The sequence below is a fragment of the Pan troglodytes genome, chromosome 3, assembly GCF_028858775.2.
Source record: "Pan troglodytes isolate AG18354 chromosome 3, NHGRI_mPanTro3-v2.0_pri, whole genome shotgun sequence".
NCBI lineage: Eukaryota > Metazoa > Chordata > Mammalia > Primates > Hominidae > Pan > Pan troglodytes.
The window spans coordinates 62,198,185-62,220,014 of NC_072401.2; the positions used below are offsets into that span (position 1 = coordinate 62,198,185).

General features: G+C 34.4%; 1 protein-coding gene and 1 non-coding gene across 3 annotated transcripts; one reads left to right on the forward strand and one right to left on the reverse strand.

The window, feature by feature from the left end:
* Nucleotides 1-1,663: 1,663 nt before the first annotated feature.
* On the forward strand, nt 1,664-18,949 carry GNRHR (gonadotropin releasing hormone receptor). 2 transcript variants are annotated; one of them, XM_526608.6, is made up of 3 exons: nt 1,664-2,250; nt 11,292-11,511; nt 15,347-18,949. In XM_526608.6, the coding sequence occupies exons 1-3, from the start codon at nt 1,729-1,731 to the stop codon at nt 15,589-15,591; spliced, it is 987 nt and encodes a 328-aa protein (XP_526608.1). In that variant the 5' UTR covers nt 1,664-1,728; the 3' UTR covers nt 15,592-18,949. The 2 variants fall into 2 exon arrangements, with proteins under 2 accessions (XP_526608.1, XP_001163813.1); XM_001163813.5 differs by having other exon boundaries at nt 11,420-11,511; nt 15,347-15,577.
* LOC129143912 (small nucleolar RNA SNORA62/SNORA6 family) lies at nt 8,694-8,844 on the reverse strand. The gene has a single exon (XR_008547838.1). It is a non-coding gene; the product is annotated as a small nucleolar RNA SNORA62/SNORA6 family (small nucleolar RNA).
* Nucleotides 18,950-21,830: the final 2,881 nt, after the last annotated feature.

The window sequence follows — 21,830 nt, forward strand, 5'->3', positions numbered from 1 at the left end:
CACTTTTCATATTTGTATGTCTTTCCAATGGTTATCCTGTTTTGTTCATTTCAGGCATATGGCCCTGATCAGATTAACTGACATGATGTACATGCAAAGCCTTTTGAGTTCTTCAGAAAAATAAATTATCTTATTCAAGACTGATTGCTTATAAGGAACTTATTATAGCTAATGTAGTAGGCACAATTTATTTTTTTGTAATTCTCCTAGATGAGTCAGAACTTAGTTTTAACGTAGGTAAAAATTTTATGGTCACAAATCTCAGGTGTGAGAAAAGCTCTTTCCTTGATACTCTATATAAATAGAGGATATAAATATTTCAAGTCTGGAAGTAGTGAGAGAAGCTGGTAATTCTGGACATATAGTGACAGTCAAAAAAGAGCTCAGGTACAAGACTGGTCTAAGCTGCTCAAGATTCAGGAGACAGCCAGTACACAGAGAAGCTGAGGAGATACATAAGATATATCTAAAACACTTATCTAACCTTCTGTGGTAACAAGCTCCTTAAAGGGGCTGGATGATGTTGTGTTCACTTTTTATCACCAGCAAAGGCTAAGATAATGTATATAGTAAATATTTAGTAACTATTTATTAAATAAATAAATATTTAAGACAGAATAAACAAGTATAATAAATGAACCAATAAGAATGCACCATCTAAGTCAAAATAGCCACTTCTATCCTTAACATTGTACCTGCTTTGGCTGCCACAGAAGCAAACTTGTTGGCATTAGACAAATCAAGCTGGTGATTTAATAAATTCCAATGGAAGTCTTACCGGTATTGATAAATAACTATCCAGCACTCACCATGAAAGTTAAAGAAGCAACACAGAAAATGTTCCTAAGTGGTCCCAATTTGAAATGATCATATAACCTATAAAAGAACATATTCATATTATACTAACATAAACACATATAAATGCACTTACAGCAGTTACACAGTATTCTCTTCAATAACTAGCTTCCTTATGCATTAATGTGTAATAACAGCAACTACAATATTTAGATAATTATAAAAACCAAGGCAATAATTTAAAAACTGATTAACCGTTTTACTCTAACTTAAGCATGGATCTGACCAGTAAGATTGATTAATAAATTTGAATGCAGCCAGTTAGATTGATTCTAATTTAAAGTTTTAATTGTTGTAGAATAATTTTAAATGAATATATTTGTTCAGTGTTCGAGTGCTCAACAGTGTGTTTGAAAAGGAAAACAAAGAAATGTTTTTGAGAAATGTGTTAATTCCTTAAGAAAATGGATTTTAATTGGATCAAGTTGTTTTCATTTTTCTTCATTATCATTCTACATCTGTATGTTGGACAGAATACTAACACTAAATAGTTTTTAGAAAAATTTTTTAAAGTTATTTAAATCATAATATCATGACTGACTTTTAAATTTTAAATTAGGCTGTGACTATCCTTCTTCACTTAGGAAGAGTGTTGTGAAAGCCAGACCATCTGCTGAGGTGCTACAGTTACATGTGGCCCTCAGAATGCGTTTGGCCTGCTCTGTTTTAGCACTCTGTTGGATTACCAATACACAAAACAAGTTAACCTTGATCTTTCACATTAAGTATCTCAGGGACAAAATTTGACATACGTCTAAACCTGTGACGTTTCCATCTAAAGAAGGCAGAAATAAAACAGGACTTTAGATTCGGTTACAATAAAATATCAGATGCACCAGAGACACAAGGCTTGAAGCTCTGTCCTGGGAAAATATGGCAAACAGTGCCTCTCCTGAACAGAATCAAAATCACTGTTCAGCCATCAACAACAGCATCCCACTGATGCAGGGCAACCTCCCCACTCTGACCTTGTCTGGAAAGATCCGAGTGACGGTTACTTTCTTCCTTTTTCTGCTCTCTGCGACCTTTAATGCTTCTTTCTTGTTGAAACTTCAGAAGTGGACACAGAAGAAAGAGAAAGGGAAAAAGCTCTCAAGAATGAAGCTGCTCTTAAAACATCTGACCTTAGCGAACCTGTTGGAGACTCTGATTGTCATGCCACTGGATGGGATGTGGAACATTACAGTCCAATGGTATGCTGGAGAGTTACTCTGCAAAGTTCTCAGTTATCTAAAGCTTTTCTCCATGTATGCCCCAGCCTTCATGATGGTGGTGATCAGCCTAGACCGCTCCCTGGCTATCACGAGGCCCCTAGCTTTGAAAAGCAACAGCAAACTCGGACAGTCCATGGTTGGCCTGGCCTGGATCCTCAGTAGTGTCTTTGCGGGACCACAGGTAAGCCATTATACACAAACTTATTTGGATATGGTGATCATAGATTTCCTATCTAAATTTGATATAAGGTCTTATCAAAGGAAGTACTGTATTACCTTTAAGAGCTTGGGTTCTGGAAGTCAGAGAGTGAAGTTTAATTCTGGCTCTGTTCTGTTACCTTGGGCAAACTTCTTAACCTCTCTGGTTTCAGTTCCTTTACCGATAAAATGTAACATGGGGGTTAATGCTTACTTAATACTGCTTTTGTGATGAATAAATAAATAAAGTAGCTCACATAATCTCTATTATGTAGCAAATGCTTCCCCCAAAAAATTGCGATTCTCAAACTTGACCCTATCTCCATCCTATTATTTTATCTGTTTTTCTTTTTGTTTTGGTTGACATGGCTTTAATGTTTAGTTAAGATAATTTTTAGGAATTATGAAATTTGCCTAGGTAGAAAATATTTATAATGTTTCTTATTTAGGGTTTCTTCAGTGGAAATTTTAAGAATTCTGTCACTGCAGCTTAGAGAGAATTATTCTTGGTTAGTATGTTGCTCTGCAGTTTGCAGCTAAGTGGGACTGAATATAGAAGAAAAGTAAGACATCTTGGACGTTTGGAAATCCAAATATTTCCCTAAAGTTAGTTTGAGTTTTGCTGGAGGCAGCTTATTGAGAAAACCATATGATGACTGACAGAGTAGGCACAGGCCCTCCCCACAGAGGGCAGTCATCTTTCCAGGTTGCCTTCACCAGAAGCAGCCTAGTTAACTGACCTGCTGAACCTGCCATTTTAACAATCAGATCCCCGAAGAAAAGGACAAATTCTTGAAAATAACAAAGAATGTTAATAGCAGATGAACAAGTTTTCTCTTGCATTTAAATGTACATGATAAACCCAGGATACAAGGATGTGTCAAGAAATAAATCAGAATTAACTAGGATCCTCCAAAACTTGCCTCTGAAAATGGAAATTTATCTAGACTTTTTTTAACTGACCAGATGGTTAAAAAACAAAAACAAACAAACAAAAAAAACTGCCATGCAGAACTCACTATATAGCACAAGACACTAGAAAGCTGGATAACTGTTTTATCCCATCAATTTCTCACTTTAATATTTCTTTTGAATATGTGTGTGTTTCATAATAATAATGGGAAAAACTAAAATGTTTTCATTTTCTGAAGAAAAATATATGATTTCTTTCACAGTGATGCAATATATAAGAATAAGTTTAGCAAATATATCACCTGAAATGAGGTGATTTAGCTAAGGCTTATGCTCTTAAAATTTTCCACATTCTTTCTTTCCACTTTCGCACCTATGGTCCAAGTTACCCGGGAGGTTGGCAGGGAGGTTGAGGTGGGAGGATCACTTGAGGCCAGGAGTTCGAGACCAGACTGGGTAATGTAGGGAGGCCCCATATCAACAAATTATATAAAAAAAAATTGCTTAAATGCTGATCATGATGACACACACCTGTGGTCCCAGCTACTCGGGAGGCTGAGGTGGGAGAATCGCTTGAGCCTGGGAGGCAGAGGTTGCAGAGAGCCATGATGCACCACTGCAACGCACTGCAATCTCTGTGACAGAATGAGAACCTTCTCAAAAAAGAAAAAAAAAAGTCTTTAGGAAAATTTATGTAGGCCCAAATGGCCCAAGTGGAGTGGAATAAAACAAAGACTTTTTTAAAAATCATCTGGCAATGAGGTGATCAGGGGGCTAGGGTGGTATCAAAGAGAATAGATAGTAAAAGAGACATTTCAAATAAAATACAAAACTTGACAACAAATTGGATTGAGAGAGTTAATAATAGAGCAGGGGGAAATAAAGTTCCAATTTTTTTTAGCCTAGGAATTAAAATAGTAAAACCATTGAAATGATCCGGTTGAGAAGGGGAGTGTTTGTTTGTCTGCCTATTTGTTTGTAGAAGGGAGAGGGAAGGCAGGCTACGAGAAGTAAAATCATTTGCTTTAGGACATGACTGTTGGCAATATAAGATCTGTGTAATTACAACTATGTGTAAAGTAGTTGGTAATTTGAGGTGCTGATGTAGATTAAAATCCAAACCAAAGTAGAAATAATCCTATCTGCAATAATAACTGAAGGGCAAACTCATGATGTGATTCTTCTTAGATGAAGTCTCCTAGAAGCTATAAATAAAATATTGCTTTATCAATCCAATTCTTTTCATCTAAGTATTAACAGCAATAATAGAAAGATAACGCCAAATATTTATCTAACTTGATGTAGCAAAAAGAAAATAGGAACTTAACTTTGAATTGTTTAGGAATTTCATGTAATAGTCTGACCTCAAATACATTACTAGAGAGATTTATGTGAATGTGAGCCACAGAAAATGGTGTTATTTTGTAAAACACATGACTCATCCTTACTTTCAACAACACTTTAAAGCACTTTGCTGAAGTTTCCTGAATAACCTCACATAAGTAATGCTGATATTTACGTTAACTCTATGAGGTAAATAGGAGCTTTGTTATTATCCCTATTTCATATATAAGAGAGCTAAGGTCTAAACCTATGAAGACAATGGCATTCAAATCCTTTTGCAATAATCCAAAGTAAGAAATACACACTACACTGAAACCTTGTTTGTGTCTCTGTCTCTTTCTCTCACACATATAACTGAGAAAAAATTTTGATGAAATAAATATTCTATTCTGTTATGTTTTATTTTTTACTGTTTTTTACAACTCATTGCTGAGCATATCCTGCAGTTCAAAAAGCACTGATTTAAAAGGATTCATTAGCATTCCCAGTGTCACGTGCTCTGTTGGACTCGTGTTGTCTTATTCTTTCCTTTTATTATGGCTCTCTTCAATTTCTCTGAATAAAAGAGATTTCAATCCCATAACTAATGTTACATATATTTGATAAGGAATATGAGAGAGAAAGAGGGCTTTTTATTTCTAGACTGTGATGCATGATGAGTGTGTCTCATGCTTCACCATGCTCTGTGGTCAATTATAAAAATGTAATTGACAAGGCACGTCCTATTGTGCCTAATTTACATTAAAAGGGTAACTTTAATTTTCATCCTTTTGGTACACATACCAATTTTCTATTATTTGAGTAATTCATACCTCACTTGAAAAAAAAACACTTAACAAACATGTTTTCACCACTCAGGGCTGGGGATCTGGGAATTTATGACATTTTGCCTCAGCTCAGAACGACCAAATTTCAAATTGGCCTCCTAGATTTTCCACTTTCCTCATTATTAACCTCAGAAGCTATGTTCTGTGATAATTCGGCAGTGCATTCTCAGAAGTTTTAGCATAGTGTGGCATAGAAACTTTCAAACTTTATGCTAGTAATAGAATTCTTTTTAAAAAATTCTATATCACAATGTACCCCATAAATATATACAATTATTACGTGTCTGTTAAAAATTTTTAAATAAAATACAGTACAAAAAATCCTGTACATTAAAAAAACCTATACAAAAAATCCTGTACAAAATGCCATAATGAATGAAACAGATATAAGTGGAGCTGCTCTGGTTAAAATAGAGGGAAAGGAGGACCAGTCCTCCACTTGGTTATTCACTAGCTCTCAGTCACAATTACTAAAGACTTCCTATCTCCTTGCAGCAAAGTTCAAAAGCCAATGGGATAGTAAAAGTGGCATGAGTGTGAGATTCAAATGGAGTTGTGCTCAAATCTCAGTAATACTGCCTACCAGCTATGTGACTCTGAGCAAATTACTTACATTTAAAAGAGTAATTGTAAAGAATAAGTCATACAATTTATAAAATCATCTAAGACTTTACACCTTAATTTTAAATACTAATTTAATATTTATTTTTCTTCTTTTCCCTTCTTCCTAAGACCATCCTTTCTTCTTACCTTCATAAAAGAGTTTTTGAAGTCAGGAAAGAAAAAGTACAGAAATATGAGTATGGAATTGTTGGTTCTTTAAGAAACAGCAAAAAGAAATGCTTATATAAAAGTGGATTATTTCAAATTTTTCAAAATTATAGCATGCATTCTGACTGATTAGTAAACTACTCCCTGGTCACAAAGCTATCATACTCACTCTGCAAATTATACATGCCAGAGCACAGTAATTCAAGTCTTGGAGGTATCGTATATAAAAGTGGGGAAAGACGGAAGGAAGGAAGGAAGGAAGGAAGGAAGGAAGGAAAGGAGGAAGGGAGGGAGGGAAAGAAGGGAAGGGGAGGAAAAAGGAGGAAAGGTAGAAAAGAAAAACAAAGGAGGGAAGGAGGAAAAGAAAAAGCAGCAAACACCCTGGGATAGCTTTGGTTTAAGACCATCTGTGGTTAGGGTGGTAAATATAAATTGAAGAGAAGACATTTCCTAAATTAGATGTGCCCGTATCTAATTTAAAATCACATGGTATCTAATAAGAGTCATTTAATACCACAAGAATTCCAGAGTAGCAGGTTATTTGCAGAAAGAGTTCATAGCTTATCTGTGTTAAGCTTATCACTAGTTTATCTGTGCTAATACAGAGTATTACATATTGACAGCTTTTAAATTCTATGGTTAACCCAGGCCTGCCGGCAAGAAATGTGGGCCACTCCTTAGTCCTTAGTGTAAAGATACGTCGTCTGAAGATGTGTGGAGGCTTGCCTTAACACACAGAGAATTTACTGGTGTAGAATGCAATACTGACATTGGCCAATGGTTTAAATTCAGTAAATATTATCACACAGGTACAATATGCCTAACATTGTGCTACAACATAGTACTGTGCTACTAGCAGAAATAACAACAGCAATAATGTTGATGATGATAAATAATGCTTGAAGACATAAATATGTGCCAGGAATTTGGCTAAAAGCTTTTACATGCTAGGTTCACAGAACAGGCAGTGAATAAATATTAAATAAATAAGCTTTTACAGGCAATATTTCATATAATGCTTCCAACAATCACATAAATTATGTACAATCATTTTCTTTATTTTACACATGAAGAAACTAAACCTCCAATATTATATAACATGCCCAAAATTACTGTTTACTAAGTGGAAATCTCAGTATATCAGTATATTTAGTTATCTATATATGGCCATATCCATAGCCAGCTCTTTTTTTTTTTAACAGTCAGAGGCTTCCTATTTATTTATTTATTTATTTTATTATTATTATACTTTAAGTTTTAGGGTACACGTGCACAACGTGCAGGTTTGTTACATATGTATACATGTGCCATGCGAGTTAATGGGTGCAGCCAGCTCTTTTAACTGCTACACTCTACACAACTCTGCCCAGTGAACACTGCAATATTGTCTATTTCCTTTTTACCTGTAGGGGGCTGGGGAAGAAAAAGGCAGAAAAAGCTTGAAGTGAAAACTGATGCTTAAAACACATCAAGAAAAAAATATATATGATACACATTTATAAACATATAAATGCATATGGATACATATAAAAATTGTGTGCCTCAAGTTTTAATTATAATAATGGTAAAGATTTATACCGTTCTGTGTTCCAGGTGCTATTCCAGGTGCTTTGCATGTATTAACTCATTTATTGTCATGATAGGCCTTAGAGGTAGATATTACTATTTTCTCCATGTATGTAGATGAGGAAACTGAAGCACACATCTGAAGATAATTACCTGCAGACAACACTAGGTAAGGGTGTAATTAGTGTGGGTAAGGTGAGTGTTAAAGATAATATTCTAAGAAGAAATGAACAACTGCAATTGACTGTGAAAAACAAAAACAGAATGTTCTTGTTTATGGCAAAATAAAGCAAACACTGATAAGAAGCAGGGCCAGGGGCAAGAGAGGAGAAATATACCGAAATTAAAGAAATATAATCCAAGGACAAATGAACAACTAAAAGCAAAGTGGATCTCTATATTAATCATTCAAATGAACATGGCCTTGGAGCACAAAATAAACGGAACTAAGACAATAGCAAGTTAATTTATGGGCAAGTAAGATTCTGAATTTGTGTACACTTTATTATACCTTTCTTAAAATTTATTGGTCTATCTTGTATTATCTGGGTCACATACATTTTAAATCTGCACTACCAAATATTAAATTCCCTGATTGAAGGATATAACTGCTTTATCTTTTATGACAGAGAATGCCAGCTATAGTTTGTTTTACCAAAGAGTTGCCTAAAAAATAAACATGTGTTAAATAAGATAGCCATTAACTCAATCATAGTACTATGTTTCAAAGTCATTGCTAATTGAAAGTTTCATCATTATGGCTTTTTTAAACATATTTTATTTTTTTAATTATAAATTTTTTCCAGTTACAAATGAACCAATTTGAACCACACACTACCCATCTTTTTAGAATCTTATAGTAGAACTCACCAAGTTGGTGTGAAAACGGAAAGGCCAAGTAATGCCTGAGAGGCCTGAGTAAGAAATATGGACAAACGTAGCAAAAAAACACACTGCTTTTCAAATGTTTTCATCTCTCCTCAAAACTGGCATGCAATAACATTAGACTTGTCACAAGAACTACTATCAAACTCCACTCATTGGGCCAGAGACCTTTGTGGTGTTAGCAAAAAACTTGCCCCTCATGTAGCATACTACCTACGCTTGGGATTTCATCAGCCAGTCAGTGACATCATTATGCCTTTAAAACATGAAATATTAAGATGAAAATGTGGCCCAGGGCAGAGCAGAAAGTAAAACTCAGGTCATATGGTTCCAAGTCCAGCTGGGATGGTACAGAGGGAAGTAGCTAAAACCTTAAAGAAATATAAGATTCTCAGGTTCTACGTGAAGTAACCCTTCCAAAGACTTTAACTCACAGCCTCTGTTGGATCTAATTCAAAGCTGAACTTTAAATAAGGTCAGGTTGCAAAGAATTACAGAAAACTAAAAGGCTCACTTTGTAATGTGGGAAAAAAGTCTGAATCATAAGATAAAATTAGCTGAATGCACTTGTTGGGGTTTCTTGACTGGAGTGATAGTAAAATTATTAGACGCCCTCTAGTGGATGAATTTAAAATCATTTTTTTCCCCTTGAAAATGAAAAAAGCTCTGAAACTGAAAATCAACTTTTTAACTTATTTAACAGGGCCAAGGTTTCTTTCCCTTTTGAGGTGATGGGAGTGGGAGTGGAGTATGCCTTTTAAAAAAAATGAAGTATTTTTAAAATATTTAATAGTGTTTTTTGTTGGTAGGGTAGAAAAGAATCATGTTTCTTAATATTGTAATTAAAATTTTCTAATTCAATCAAAAACTTAAAAAAAATAGAATCCCTCATTTGCTTAAAATAAAAAATATTGTAACACTTTTGTTTGAATTTACTTGCTATCAATTTAAAAATGCTTAAACTCTCATCATTTCATTTTAATAATGTTTCACAGTAAAATGAAACTTCTCAGGGGAAAAGCTTATAAATAAGTAGGTAAGAAGTGTTTAATGAATAGAGGAATAATGAATAAATGTCCACTAGAATTTATTTTTGAAAACTACTTGCAACATTTTCTTAATTGTTGATTCAGTTTGTGTTTTTAAAAGTTGTAGGATAAAGGCTTTTTAAAAATAATTTGACACTCAGAGAATGGTTACAAGAATCATACATATTTCTGGATACCTTCACCCAGATTTTCTCAAATATTAATATTTTACATTTGCTTATTTATTTTATCTTATTTACTTTTTCCCAATTGCTTAAAAGTAAGCTGTAGACATGATTTTTCTTTACCCCTCAATACTTCAATGTGTGTTTAAGGCCTCTCACACACAGCCACAGTAATGATTGTCAAAATAAGAAATTTAACACTGATACAATACCACTATTTAATTTATATGTTCTATTCAGAGCTCATAAGTTGTCCCAGTTTAATTTTTGCCCTTTTAACAAAAGAAAATCCAAGATTATGTGGTGGATTCAGTTGCATACCTCTTTAGTATTCTTTTAGCTGGAACCATTTCTCAGTCTTTCTTTGTGTTTCATGATATTGACATTTTTGGAGAGTGCAGACCAGTCATTTTGTAAAATGTCTCTCAATTGGGATTTGTCCTCTCAAGGTTAGATTCAGGTTATACACTTTAAGCAAAAATACCAAATTAGTGAGGCTAAGTTCTCAATGCATTACATAAGGAGACAGACATTGGCAATAGGTCCTATTATTGGCAATGTTAACATACTTATCTAGCTATTTCTCTTCTGTAAAGTTATTATTGTATTCCTTACAATGAATAAGTATCCTGCAGACTGATACTTTGAGATTTTGTAAACATCCTGTTCTCCTCAAACTTCCACCCACTATTTTTACCAGCTATTGATGATTCTTGCTGTAATCACTTATTATAGTGATTAACATTTGGTAATCACTAATTCCATTTATTCCTTTTCATTTATTAGTTGGCATTCTACATTATGGAAGAGGTTTTTCTCCCCCCATTTATTTGTTGTTTTTGTTATCTTGTAATTTTTATAAGTATGGGCTCATACTTTATTCAATAGTTTCTCATTCTTTTAGATCAGTTTCTTTTTTGTATTTTAATGCTTAAACTGCCCCAGATTTGGCCAGTGGAAGCTCTTTTCAGCTGGTTCCTGGGTTGTTTTGTTTGTTTTTTTTGTTTTGTTTTGACATATTCCATCATTCTTTGAGCAACTGTCTCTTCATGTCTTTTGACCATTTTTTAAAATGTCATTTTAATAGGGCTTCTGTCTCTAAAATAAAATTTAAATATGTATTTTGGGGGGTACATTTTAAGTGCCAGACACAGTTGTAGTTACTGCAGATATAACTTATGAGCAAAATCACTTGCAAAAAGTTTACTCAGCATAATTGTACTGGAAACTGAAATACAAACAACGTTTAAATCCTTGAGGGATGATTATTCTTCAAGGTTGAAATAATTTCTAAAAAATCCAAAATCTTACAGATCTATTGACACTTACCCAAACATATTTTAAGTAAATATTCACATGACTTTTCATAGAAACGTCAGAAGTATAACACTAAGGAGCTTAGAAATTGCTTTAGGTAACATGTTAGAAGGCTAGCAGAGTACCAAAGAGAAAACTTTCAAATACCATATGGAAAAAAGTAACATAGCTTTTTATTGTCTCATACAGTTATACATCTTCAGGATGATTCATCTAGCAGACAGCTCCGGACAGACAAAAGTTTTCTCTCAATGTGTAACACACTGCAGTTTTTCACAATGGTGGCATCAAGCATTTTATAACTTTTTCACCTTCAGCTGCCTCTTCATCATCCCTCTTTTCATCATGCTGATCTGCAATGCAAAAATCATCTTCACCCTGACACGGGTCCTTCATCAGGACCCCTACGGTATGTATTCCTTAGATTTAGTGTCATTTGTGGGCAGTTTTTAAATAGCAATGCTCAAAACAGAGTGGCATGAACTATGTGACAGATACTGTTCTAAGCAGTTTGCATATATTAGCTCATTTAATATTCACAATCACCCCATAAGGTAATATTTTTATTATGGTTTTATCATAATCAATTTACAGATAAGGTTACTTAATATCTTCTGCTGTTCTACATTTGCACCATGAAATTAAATAAGAAAGAATGATTATTCCATTAAAACCCAGGATAAGAATTGGCAAATGGTTTCTGCTGGGCAGCAAGTACAAATTGTGATATCTAGACTATAGCAAAGTACAACTTGTTAAATGCTATCCAATAAATTAGCTAAAGTAAGCTGTTTCATTTCATATTCAAATCCCATATATTTACACAACATAAACTATGCACATTTGTGTGTATGTTAATATGCGAAATATTGACTATGTAATTATTTCATTCAAAACTTCACACGTGTTTGTACCTTTTTTGCTTTAGTAAAATGGTGCATTCCCAAAAACTAAAATTTATAAATTTATGAAATAAACATTGTTATGTTGGCATGACATCCAAAAGACATGTTATCAATGACATAGTGCATAAGTTATATCTGGTACAACTTATCAGGGAAATCATCTTAATTATTATAGCATGAATAGTCTCAGTAGATATTTTCAAAAGAAAATATTCATGGTGATGCTCTCTAATAGGGAATTGGGCAGTTTCCACCTGCCAGCACAAAATGGTATTTAATATTTCCAAAAAAGTATACTGCAAGAACAATTTGCCTTCAAAATCTTATCTTGAGAGATTCCATTTTATAAGCAATATCTAAGAAGGGTAGAGGGAAAATAAGAAGGTGAATCTCAAATAGGAGTTAATCTGAAGAAATATGAGCAGTACATAAGCAGAAAAACAAAAAAGCAGAGGCAGGAAGCAATAAATATTATGAACACATTTATTTATTATTTTATTTATTTGATTAATACATACTGACTACTCAATGTTGCTGGAAACTGTGCTAGGTGGGGATACCATGGTGAATAAGAAAAATCTAGTAAGTATCCTGCTTTCATGGAGACTACAGTCTAGCAGAAAAGTCATAAACAGTAAACCAATTATCAACTGTGATGATGTTTCAAAAGAAGAAAAAGCATGACATGTTGTGGTTGTCTTGATATTTTTTTCATTTTCAGTCATGTGCTAAGCCAAGATGGTTTTTTGAATTTTAAATGGATGTGTCACCAAAGTTTACAGATATTGAGGATTAAACGATAGTGTGTAAAGGCCAGGTGCGGTGGCTCATGCCTGTGATCCCAGCACTTTGGGAGGCCGAAGCAGGCGGACCACCTGCGGTCAGGAGTTCGAGGCCAGCCTGACCAAGACGATGAAACCTGTCTCTACCAAAAATACAAAAATTAGCCGGGTGTGGTGGCACATGCCTGTAGTCCCAGCTACTCAGGAGGCTGAGGCAAGAGAATCGCTTGAACCCAGGAGGCAAAGGCTGCAGTGAGCCAAGATTGTACCATTGCACTCCAGCCTGGGCAACAAGAGCGAAACTCAGAAAAAAAAAAAAAAAAGAATAGTATGTGAAAAGAGCAAGACCTCAAGGCACAGAGTAAACAGTAATTAGTTTTGTCTGCTAAAAATCCATAAGTCTGTATTTAATAAATTACTTTAATATTTCTAGATAAAAATTAATTTTATAATTAAAACACCATGCATGTAAATGTTCTCCTCTATATGTCCACCCTTTGGTGACCAATTAATAAGAAATTTCAGAATGACTATTTCTGAATAGCACTATCTGTTTCCCTCAAAAAAAAATATAGTGTGTGAAGAGTATTTCTTACTTGACACAGAAGTTCTCGATTATGAAATACAAGAACAGATTTTGAGCACTTCAAAATTGCACCTTTTTACCTTTAAGAACTAAGTCCAAAATTTCAGGTAGGCAGCCTGACTGTAAAAAGTCAGCAATTCCATTAATTTCCAGCAAATTTCTTCACAAGTGTAACCTATGAACTTTAATGGCTGTATTAATATGAAAAGTGAAATTATTTCAGATATCATAGAAAGAAGCACACAGTTGAGACAGATAATTTGGGGTAGTACACTTTCATCCACATATGATACTTACTATCCTTAGTGGCAGAGATACTCAGTGAACATAATTTTGTTTTGAAGTCAGAATTCACAAAGCAAACAAAAACATACAGTGGGGAAAGGACATCCTATTCAACAAATGGTGCTGGGATAATTGGCTAGCCGTGTGCAGAAGAATGAAACTGGGTCCTCATCTCTCATCCTACACAAAAATCAACTCAAGATGGATCAAAGACTGAAATCTAAGACCTGAAACCATAAAGATTCTAGAAGATAACATTGGAAAAACCCTTTAAGACACTGGCTTAGGCAAAGACTTCCTGACCAAGAGCCCAAAAGCAAATGCAACAAAAACAAAGATAAATAGATGGGACTTCATTAAACTAAAAAGCTTCTGCACAGCAAAAGAAATAATCAGCAGAGTTAACAGACGGCCCACAGAGTGGGAGAAAATCTTCAAATCTGTCCATCTGACAAAGGACTAATACCCAGAATCTACAAAGAACTCAAACAAATCAGCAAGAAGAAAACAAACAATCCCATCAAAAAGTGGGCTAAGGACATGAATAGACAATTCTCAAAAGAAGATATACAAATGGCCAAGAAGCATAGGGGAAAATGCTCAACATCACTAATGATCAGGGAAATGCAAATCAAAACCACAATGTGATACCACCTCACTCCTGCAAGAATGGCCATAATCAAAAAATCAAAAAATAATAGATGTTGGCAGGGATGCAGTGAAAAGGGAACACTTTTACACTGTTGGTGGGAATGTTAACTAGTACAACCACCATGGAAAACAGTGTGGAGATTCCTTAAAGAACTAAAGGTAGAACCATCGTTTGATCCAGCAATCCCACTACTAGGTATCTACCCAGGAGGGAAAAATGGCATTATATGAAAAAGATACTTGCACAGGAATGTTTATAGCAGCACAGTTTGCAATTGCAAAAACACAGAACCAGCCCAAATGCCCATCAATCAATAAGTGAATTAAAAAATGTGGTATATATGTACTATAGAATACTGCTCAGCCATAAAAAAGGAACAAAATAATGGCATTTGCAGCAACCTGGATAGAATTGGAGACTATTATTCTAAGTGAAGTAACTCAGGAATAGAAAACCAAACATCATATGTTCTCATTCATATGTGGGAGCTAAGCTATGATGATGCAAAGGCATAACAATGATACACTGGACTTTGGAAACTCGGGGGAAAGGGTTGGGGGTGGCAAGGGATAAAAGACTACACATTTGGTACAGCGTACACTGCTCAGGTGATGGGTCCACCGAGATCTCAGAACTCACCACCAAAGAACTTACTCATGTAGCCAAACACCATCAGTCCCCAAAAAAACCTATTAAAATAAAAAAATAATTTTTTTAAGAAAGAATTCAACTGAGCTCAACCTCATCTACTCTTTTAAATTTATATGTTAAGAGTTTGAGTACCCCATATTTCAAATCCAGATTACTTTGGCAGAAATAAGAGCACTATCATCTTCAAACTTTTCTATTCATTATGTGACATAGTGGAAAACTCTTATTAAAACATGCTTTTCAAACAAATTATTATTATTTAAAATAATGGAAATTTTCTCCCATTGATTAAGTTGAATTAGTGATGCTGTCTTCCTTTTTGTCCACTTTGGTTTTGTAAGAAAACTGATCTTTAAACACCTGCTCTTTTCTCTATCCAACAGAACTACAACTGAATCAGTCCAAGAACAATATACCAAGAGCACGGCTGAAGACTCTAAAAATGACGGTTGCATTTGCCACTTCATTTACTGTCTGCTGGACTCCCTACTACGTCCTAGGAATTTGGTATTGGTTTGATCCTGAAATGTTAAACAGGGTGTCAGACCCAGTAAATCACTTCTTCTTTCTCTTTGCCTTTTTAAACCCATGCTTTGATCCACTTATCTATGGATATTTTTCTCTGTGATTGATAGACTACACAAGAAGTCATATGAAGAAGGGTAAGGTAATGAATCTCTCCATCTGGGAATGATTAACACAAATGTTGGAGCATGTTTACATACAAACAAAGTAGGATTTACACTTAAGTTATCATTCTTTTAGAAACTCAGTTTTCAGAGCCTCAATTATTAAAGAAAAGTCTTCAGGAAAAATACTAAAATATTTTCTCTTCCTCATAAGCTTCTAAATTAATCTCTGCCTTTTCTGACCTCATATAACACATTATGTAGGTTTCTTATCACTTTCTCTTTGCATAATAATGTACTAATATTTAAAATACCTTCAGCCTAAGGCACAAGGATGCCAAAAAAACAAAGGTGAGAAACCACAACACAGGTCTAAACTCAGCATGCTTTGGTGAGTTTTTCTCCAAAAGGGGCATATTAGCAATTAGAGTTTTATGCTATATAATACATAGAGCACAGAGCCCTTTGCCCATAATATCAACTTTCCCTCCTATAGTTAAAAAGAAAAAAAATGAATCTATTTTTCTCTTTGGCTTCAAAAGCATTCTGGCATTTGGAGGAGTCAGTAACCAACCCCACCAACCACTCCAGCAACCTGACAAGACTATGAGTAGTTCTCCTTCATCCTATTTATGTGGTACAGGTTGTGAAGTATCTCTATATAAAGGGAAATTTTAGAGGGGTTAGGATTTGGACAGGGGTTTAGAACATTCCTCTAGGCTATCTAGTCTGTGGAGTTTGTGGCAATTAATTGCCATAAAATAACAATGTTTCCAAATGCAACTAAGAAAATACTCATACTGAGTATGCTCTATGCATAGTATGACCTCTATTTTGATGTGAAGAATTTTTTGTCTCTCTCCTGATCTTACTAAATCCATATTTCATAAATAACTGAGAAAAATTAAAACAAAATTAAGCAAATGCACAAGCAAAAAGATGCTTGATACACAAAAGGAACTCTGGAGAGAAAACTACAGCTTCAGTCTGTACAGATCAAAGAAGACAGAACATGTCAGGGGAAGGAGGGAAAGATCTTGATGCAGGGTTTCTTAACCTGCAGTCTATGCACAACACTATATTTCCATGTAATGTTTTTATTTCAGCCCTATTTGCATTATTTTGTGCATTTAAAAAACACAATCTTAAGGGGATAGACTAGACTGCCACAGCAGCCCATGGCACAACTAACACCTACTGATATTCACATTAAATAGTATGGTTTCCAAAATATGTCTGCACAACAAGACCTCTTTATTTAATTCAGGCTTGTGTCTACCTCTTCCATGAAAAATGGAAAGGGATGAAAATAGTGGGAGTATAATACCCATTTAATGTGAAAAACATAAGAGTCTTAAAAGAAATTAAGCCATTTAACATTTTTTAAATAGGTAAGATACCATTATATTTATATGAGCTATGTACTGCCACACAAAAGATGAAATGTAATTTCTAAATACTCCAGGTGTGTGGTATTATGGAAAGCAAATTGCCAACTAATGGTACGTCCTTTCTTTCTTTGATTTTCTCCTCTCATACTTCAGTTTTATAGTGTTGTGTTGTTGTTTTTTTCATATCCTACCTTACTTTCCAATTCTGTCTCAATTGAACTCCCTCTGTGTACTCACTCTTTCATTCATAGCTTCTTTTCCATTAAACTCATACCTTTAATTAACCAATTCATGGCCCAGTTCTACAGTTGAATTGGACAAGGCTAAAATTCTGTAGTGTGCTAAAATGCTCAAGTTGGCACATAAACCCATTCCAAGATTTTATAGTTCTTGTAGATAACACAGCGATGTAGATAAGTTGAAACAAAACCAGTGTCCTCTAAGTCTCTATCATATACTTATTCCTAAACTGATAATTCTTACTTCTGGATTTAAAAGCAAAAATAACACACTTGTACAGATACAATCTAAGGGCTTTATCACACATGTGTTAACGAATGTATCTCAGCTTGGTTCTTCTTGTGTGCTCATTATGGATCTCTCTGTCTTAGGAATTGCCTCAGGCATTTTTTTTTTACACATTAACTAAAGGGCTATTCGAAATCTTGACTCAGGGGTTCTTAACCTACATTTCATGCAAAATATATATATATTTCGATGTATTTTTTATTTTAGTCCTATTTGTATTATTTTATGCATTTAAAAACACAATCCTGAGAGGGATGGACCAGACTGCCACAGCAGCTCGTAGCACAAAAAAAGGTTAAGAAGTCCTAGTTGACTTTGTATATATATAAAGAAGTCTATTACAATAAAAATATAACATAATCTATTCATCTATTTATATGCAAACATAAAAATGTAAATATTGAAACAAGATTGCTTCAATATGCTTATTATTTTCAAACCAACAAACTCTCTTAAGGTTCAATATGTAATAAAAAACATAACACAAATAATTATTCTATGTGAATATTATGGTCCATAAATTATAATGTATAATCTATGAATTATAATGTAATATATAAACTAAAATTTATAGCACAAAAGATAAATATGGCTTTGAAATTAAAGATATTCCACTCAACAGACAATATTTCATATTCGATATTACAATCATTTATTTTATGTCCTATTATAATAAAAGGTGAGGACTCCTTGTAAAAAAGGAAATGTTCCACAGAGTCAATCCAATATATCAGATATTTGAGATTCTATCTTGGTTTCTCTTCCTTTACTTAGCCTATAAAACTAGTTAAAAATTGAATTTCTTTTAGCAATTCAGTTTAGTACAGGAGTGACATTAACTAATGACAATAAATTGAACAAAGCCTACATTAGTTCAATTTAAGCCTATTCAACAGAAATATAGAAATATAGTAGCTAAAAAAATACTCTGGGGAAGGTACCACAAACATTGTCTACCAGGGAACATAGCATAAATTAGTTTGAAATTTCCTGAGAGTGACTTTGTCTTAGAACTTAGGTGGTAGTCATGAAGAGATAATGTTTTTAGGCAGTTAAAATACTTCTAGAACTCCATCTATTTTACCTGTGGTCCACTTTCCTACATTGAACCAATGCCTTGGGCTTCTCTAATTACTATACATTGTGCTCATATGAATAAAAGAAATTTTAAAAGAAAAAAATCAGATTCAATATAATCTTGCTTATCATTTTTATGATTATTAGGAATCAAGTTTAAAACAATTAGTCTAACTTTAAAAGTTATATAAAACGTATGCATAGCAGCAATAGATAAATATATACGAAAACTGTTAATATAGTTATCTGCATGATTTCTTAAAAATTTCTTCCTTGTGAATTCCTGTAATTCCAAATTCCCAAAATGAACTCATATTGCATGTGTATTAAGAGAAAACATAATAAATATTATATGTGTGTGTGTTTGTCTGACTTTTATTTTATACATCATTGTTTCTATTAGAAGGTGTTCTGTTGTAAGGAATAAAAATGTCAAACTAGAAGTGGCATTTTTCCATCTCATGTTATAGGATGTCCAGAGGTAGACATGCAGAATCAGTTAAGTCAGAGCTTTGAGTCAGCTTCTCTGATTATACTAGGCTTTTTTTTTTTTCCTGACTAGAAGTTGGCTGTCACCATTCTAGGGGTCAAAGGCAGAAAGAAAGGGTCACTTCTCATTATGGATCTCTCTTTCCCATAACTCTCAGTACTTCCCCTTAAATTGGCTAGAACTGGGACACATGACTGACCCTAAACAAATCACTAGCAAAGATTATCTCGAATACTTTAAAGGAATAATTTGTCTTGTGGGACAGTGTTCAGTTTCCCTGAACACTCAGCAATCTGATAACTAAAAAAAATCGAAGGCTTTTTCTATTTTTTATTTTTGGGGTGGGGAGGAGGAAGAGAGAAAAAGAGACCTTTTTCTGACCTTTTGGGTCAGAAAACTGCAGTCCTTGCAATAATCACCAATTAGCTTTTCAAAACAAAATTTAAACTATATATGTCACAAATTTAAGTAGCACATAATTTAAATACAATGCATAAAAACTAAATGAAGCCCTGAAGCACAATGATTGCAAAATAAATGTAGCTCTAAGGGAAAGGAACAGATTTTCATTGTTTTTCATAAATTAAATCCAAATATTTTAAACTCTAGTGGTTAGAATCTTTATCTGATGTATAGCGGATAGGTTCTGCCTAATTACTTACTTTCTTGGGAACTCTTGGCTCCTGTTTTTTTCTTCATTTATTTGTTTGATTTTATAACTAGTTCATTGGATAAGAAATGTTCACACTTTTTAAAAATTCTGGCCATCACTTCAGATTCAGAGAACAATTATCGAGTAAGTTAATAAATAAATGGCAAATTGAAATGGATTTCCTATAAAGCTAATGAAACTTAATTTCCAAATTCCTCACTTATTTCAGTCCACTCTTGGGGCCCTGGAAAATATGTTTTCACGTGGTCACATGTTTTTATAAAACCCACACCAAAAAAAAGTATTTTAATTGCAATTGGTTAAGACTGTCTCTTTCCACTCTTGCTTTCCCTCTGTCGCCCTTCCCCGCAGATGAAGTGGTATTGAGATGGCCATGTGTACTTTTGGGACCCAGACAAAGGGAATTTGAATTAAGAATATCTTTAGATTGACTCTAGAGGGATAGTGTGTGGTTCCTGGTCGCTTTCATGTTGAGCTAAGTCATTGCTAACCATTGCAAGAAACTTCCAGGCATAATACTAGAAAAAACACCTACTATAGTGACTACCTGGCATAGTGACAGGAAAGTGTAGGGCCAGAGGTCATATCATGATATCAATGTGTCTAGACCTATGGCAACAAAACCATGTAAGTGGTGAGAAGAAAACAAGACACAAAATGTACAGAAGCTTCTCCATGGAAAATTATTGTACATGTACACCCAAAGGTGATTCCCAATAAGGTATGCCCTTATATAATCCCCTTTCTTTGAGCATGATTGGAACCTGTGACTTGCTTTCAATCATACTTTGCCTATGGCAAATTAATGATGTCATTCCTTAATCAGGTTACATTATCAAGAAAAGGTGCTAGGATATCAGCCCTGTGATTACATTACATTATATAAGACTATCTTAGCAAACTGAAGTGAGAAATTCACCCTTAAGCAAACAGTCATATTGTAAAATGCCTTTGCAGAGAGCTATGTGGCAGAGAATTGTGGACAGCCTCTAGGCCTGAGAGTAGCCCCCAGTGGACAGCCAGTAAGAAGCTAGGGCCTTCAGTCAGCCAGAGAAATGAATTCTTCCAGCACCCTGAAAAAGCCTAGAAGTGGATTCTTCCTTTGTCAAACCTCCAGATAAGCACACAGTCTGCAAGCACCTTGATTATAGCCCGGTGAAACCCTGAGCAAAAGACTCAGTTTGTACCTGGACTCCTTACCCATACAAGCTATGAGATAAACATGTATTGTTTTAAGACACTAAGTTTGTGGTGATTTGTTATGCAACAATAGAAAACTAATATACTTAGCAGGAAAAGCATAAGGAATAGATTTGGTCCTTATCAAATCCTAGTCAAGATGGAAATTCTCTCTTTTCAGAAGTACACTGAACAATGCCACAGTGTATACAACTACAAACCCCCCTACATTTTTTTCTTTTGATTGGAAATGTACAAGATCCAATTTATGAGAATTCCTGTGCTTCTAGGGCACAAAACCATAGCAGTACTAGAAACAGCAAGTACATCTTTTTTATGCATTGCAATGTGTCAGATTTCATGCTAGGATGTCATTAGTAATAAATAGTTGTAAAACTGAAAGAAACCTTTCAAAGCTATCAATGTATAAAAAATGGTATTATAAAATATTGCTATACTAAAATATAATCAAGTAGCATGCAGCCAAAATATTTTAGAAGAAAAAAAGTACTTTAGAGTTATGTCAAGCAGTTAATAAGAAAATATTACATTATTTTTTATAGATTTAATGATGTTTGTGGTATTCGTCAGTATAATGTTTTAGTTTTTTGTTGTTGTCAGAGATAGGGTCTCGCTCTTTCAGCCAGGTTGGAGAGGTGTGATAATAGCTCACTGCAACCTCCAACTCCTGAGCTCAAGCAATCCTTCTGCCTTAGCCTCCTAAGTAACTGGGACTGCAGGCGTGCACTCCTATGCCTGGCTAATTTTTTTATTTTTATTCTTATAGAGACAGGGTCTCACTATGTTGCCCAGGCTGGTCTCAAAACTCCTGGCCTCAAGTGATCCTCCCACCTCAGCCTCCCAAAGTACTGGGATTACAGGCATGGGCCACCTCGTCTA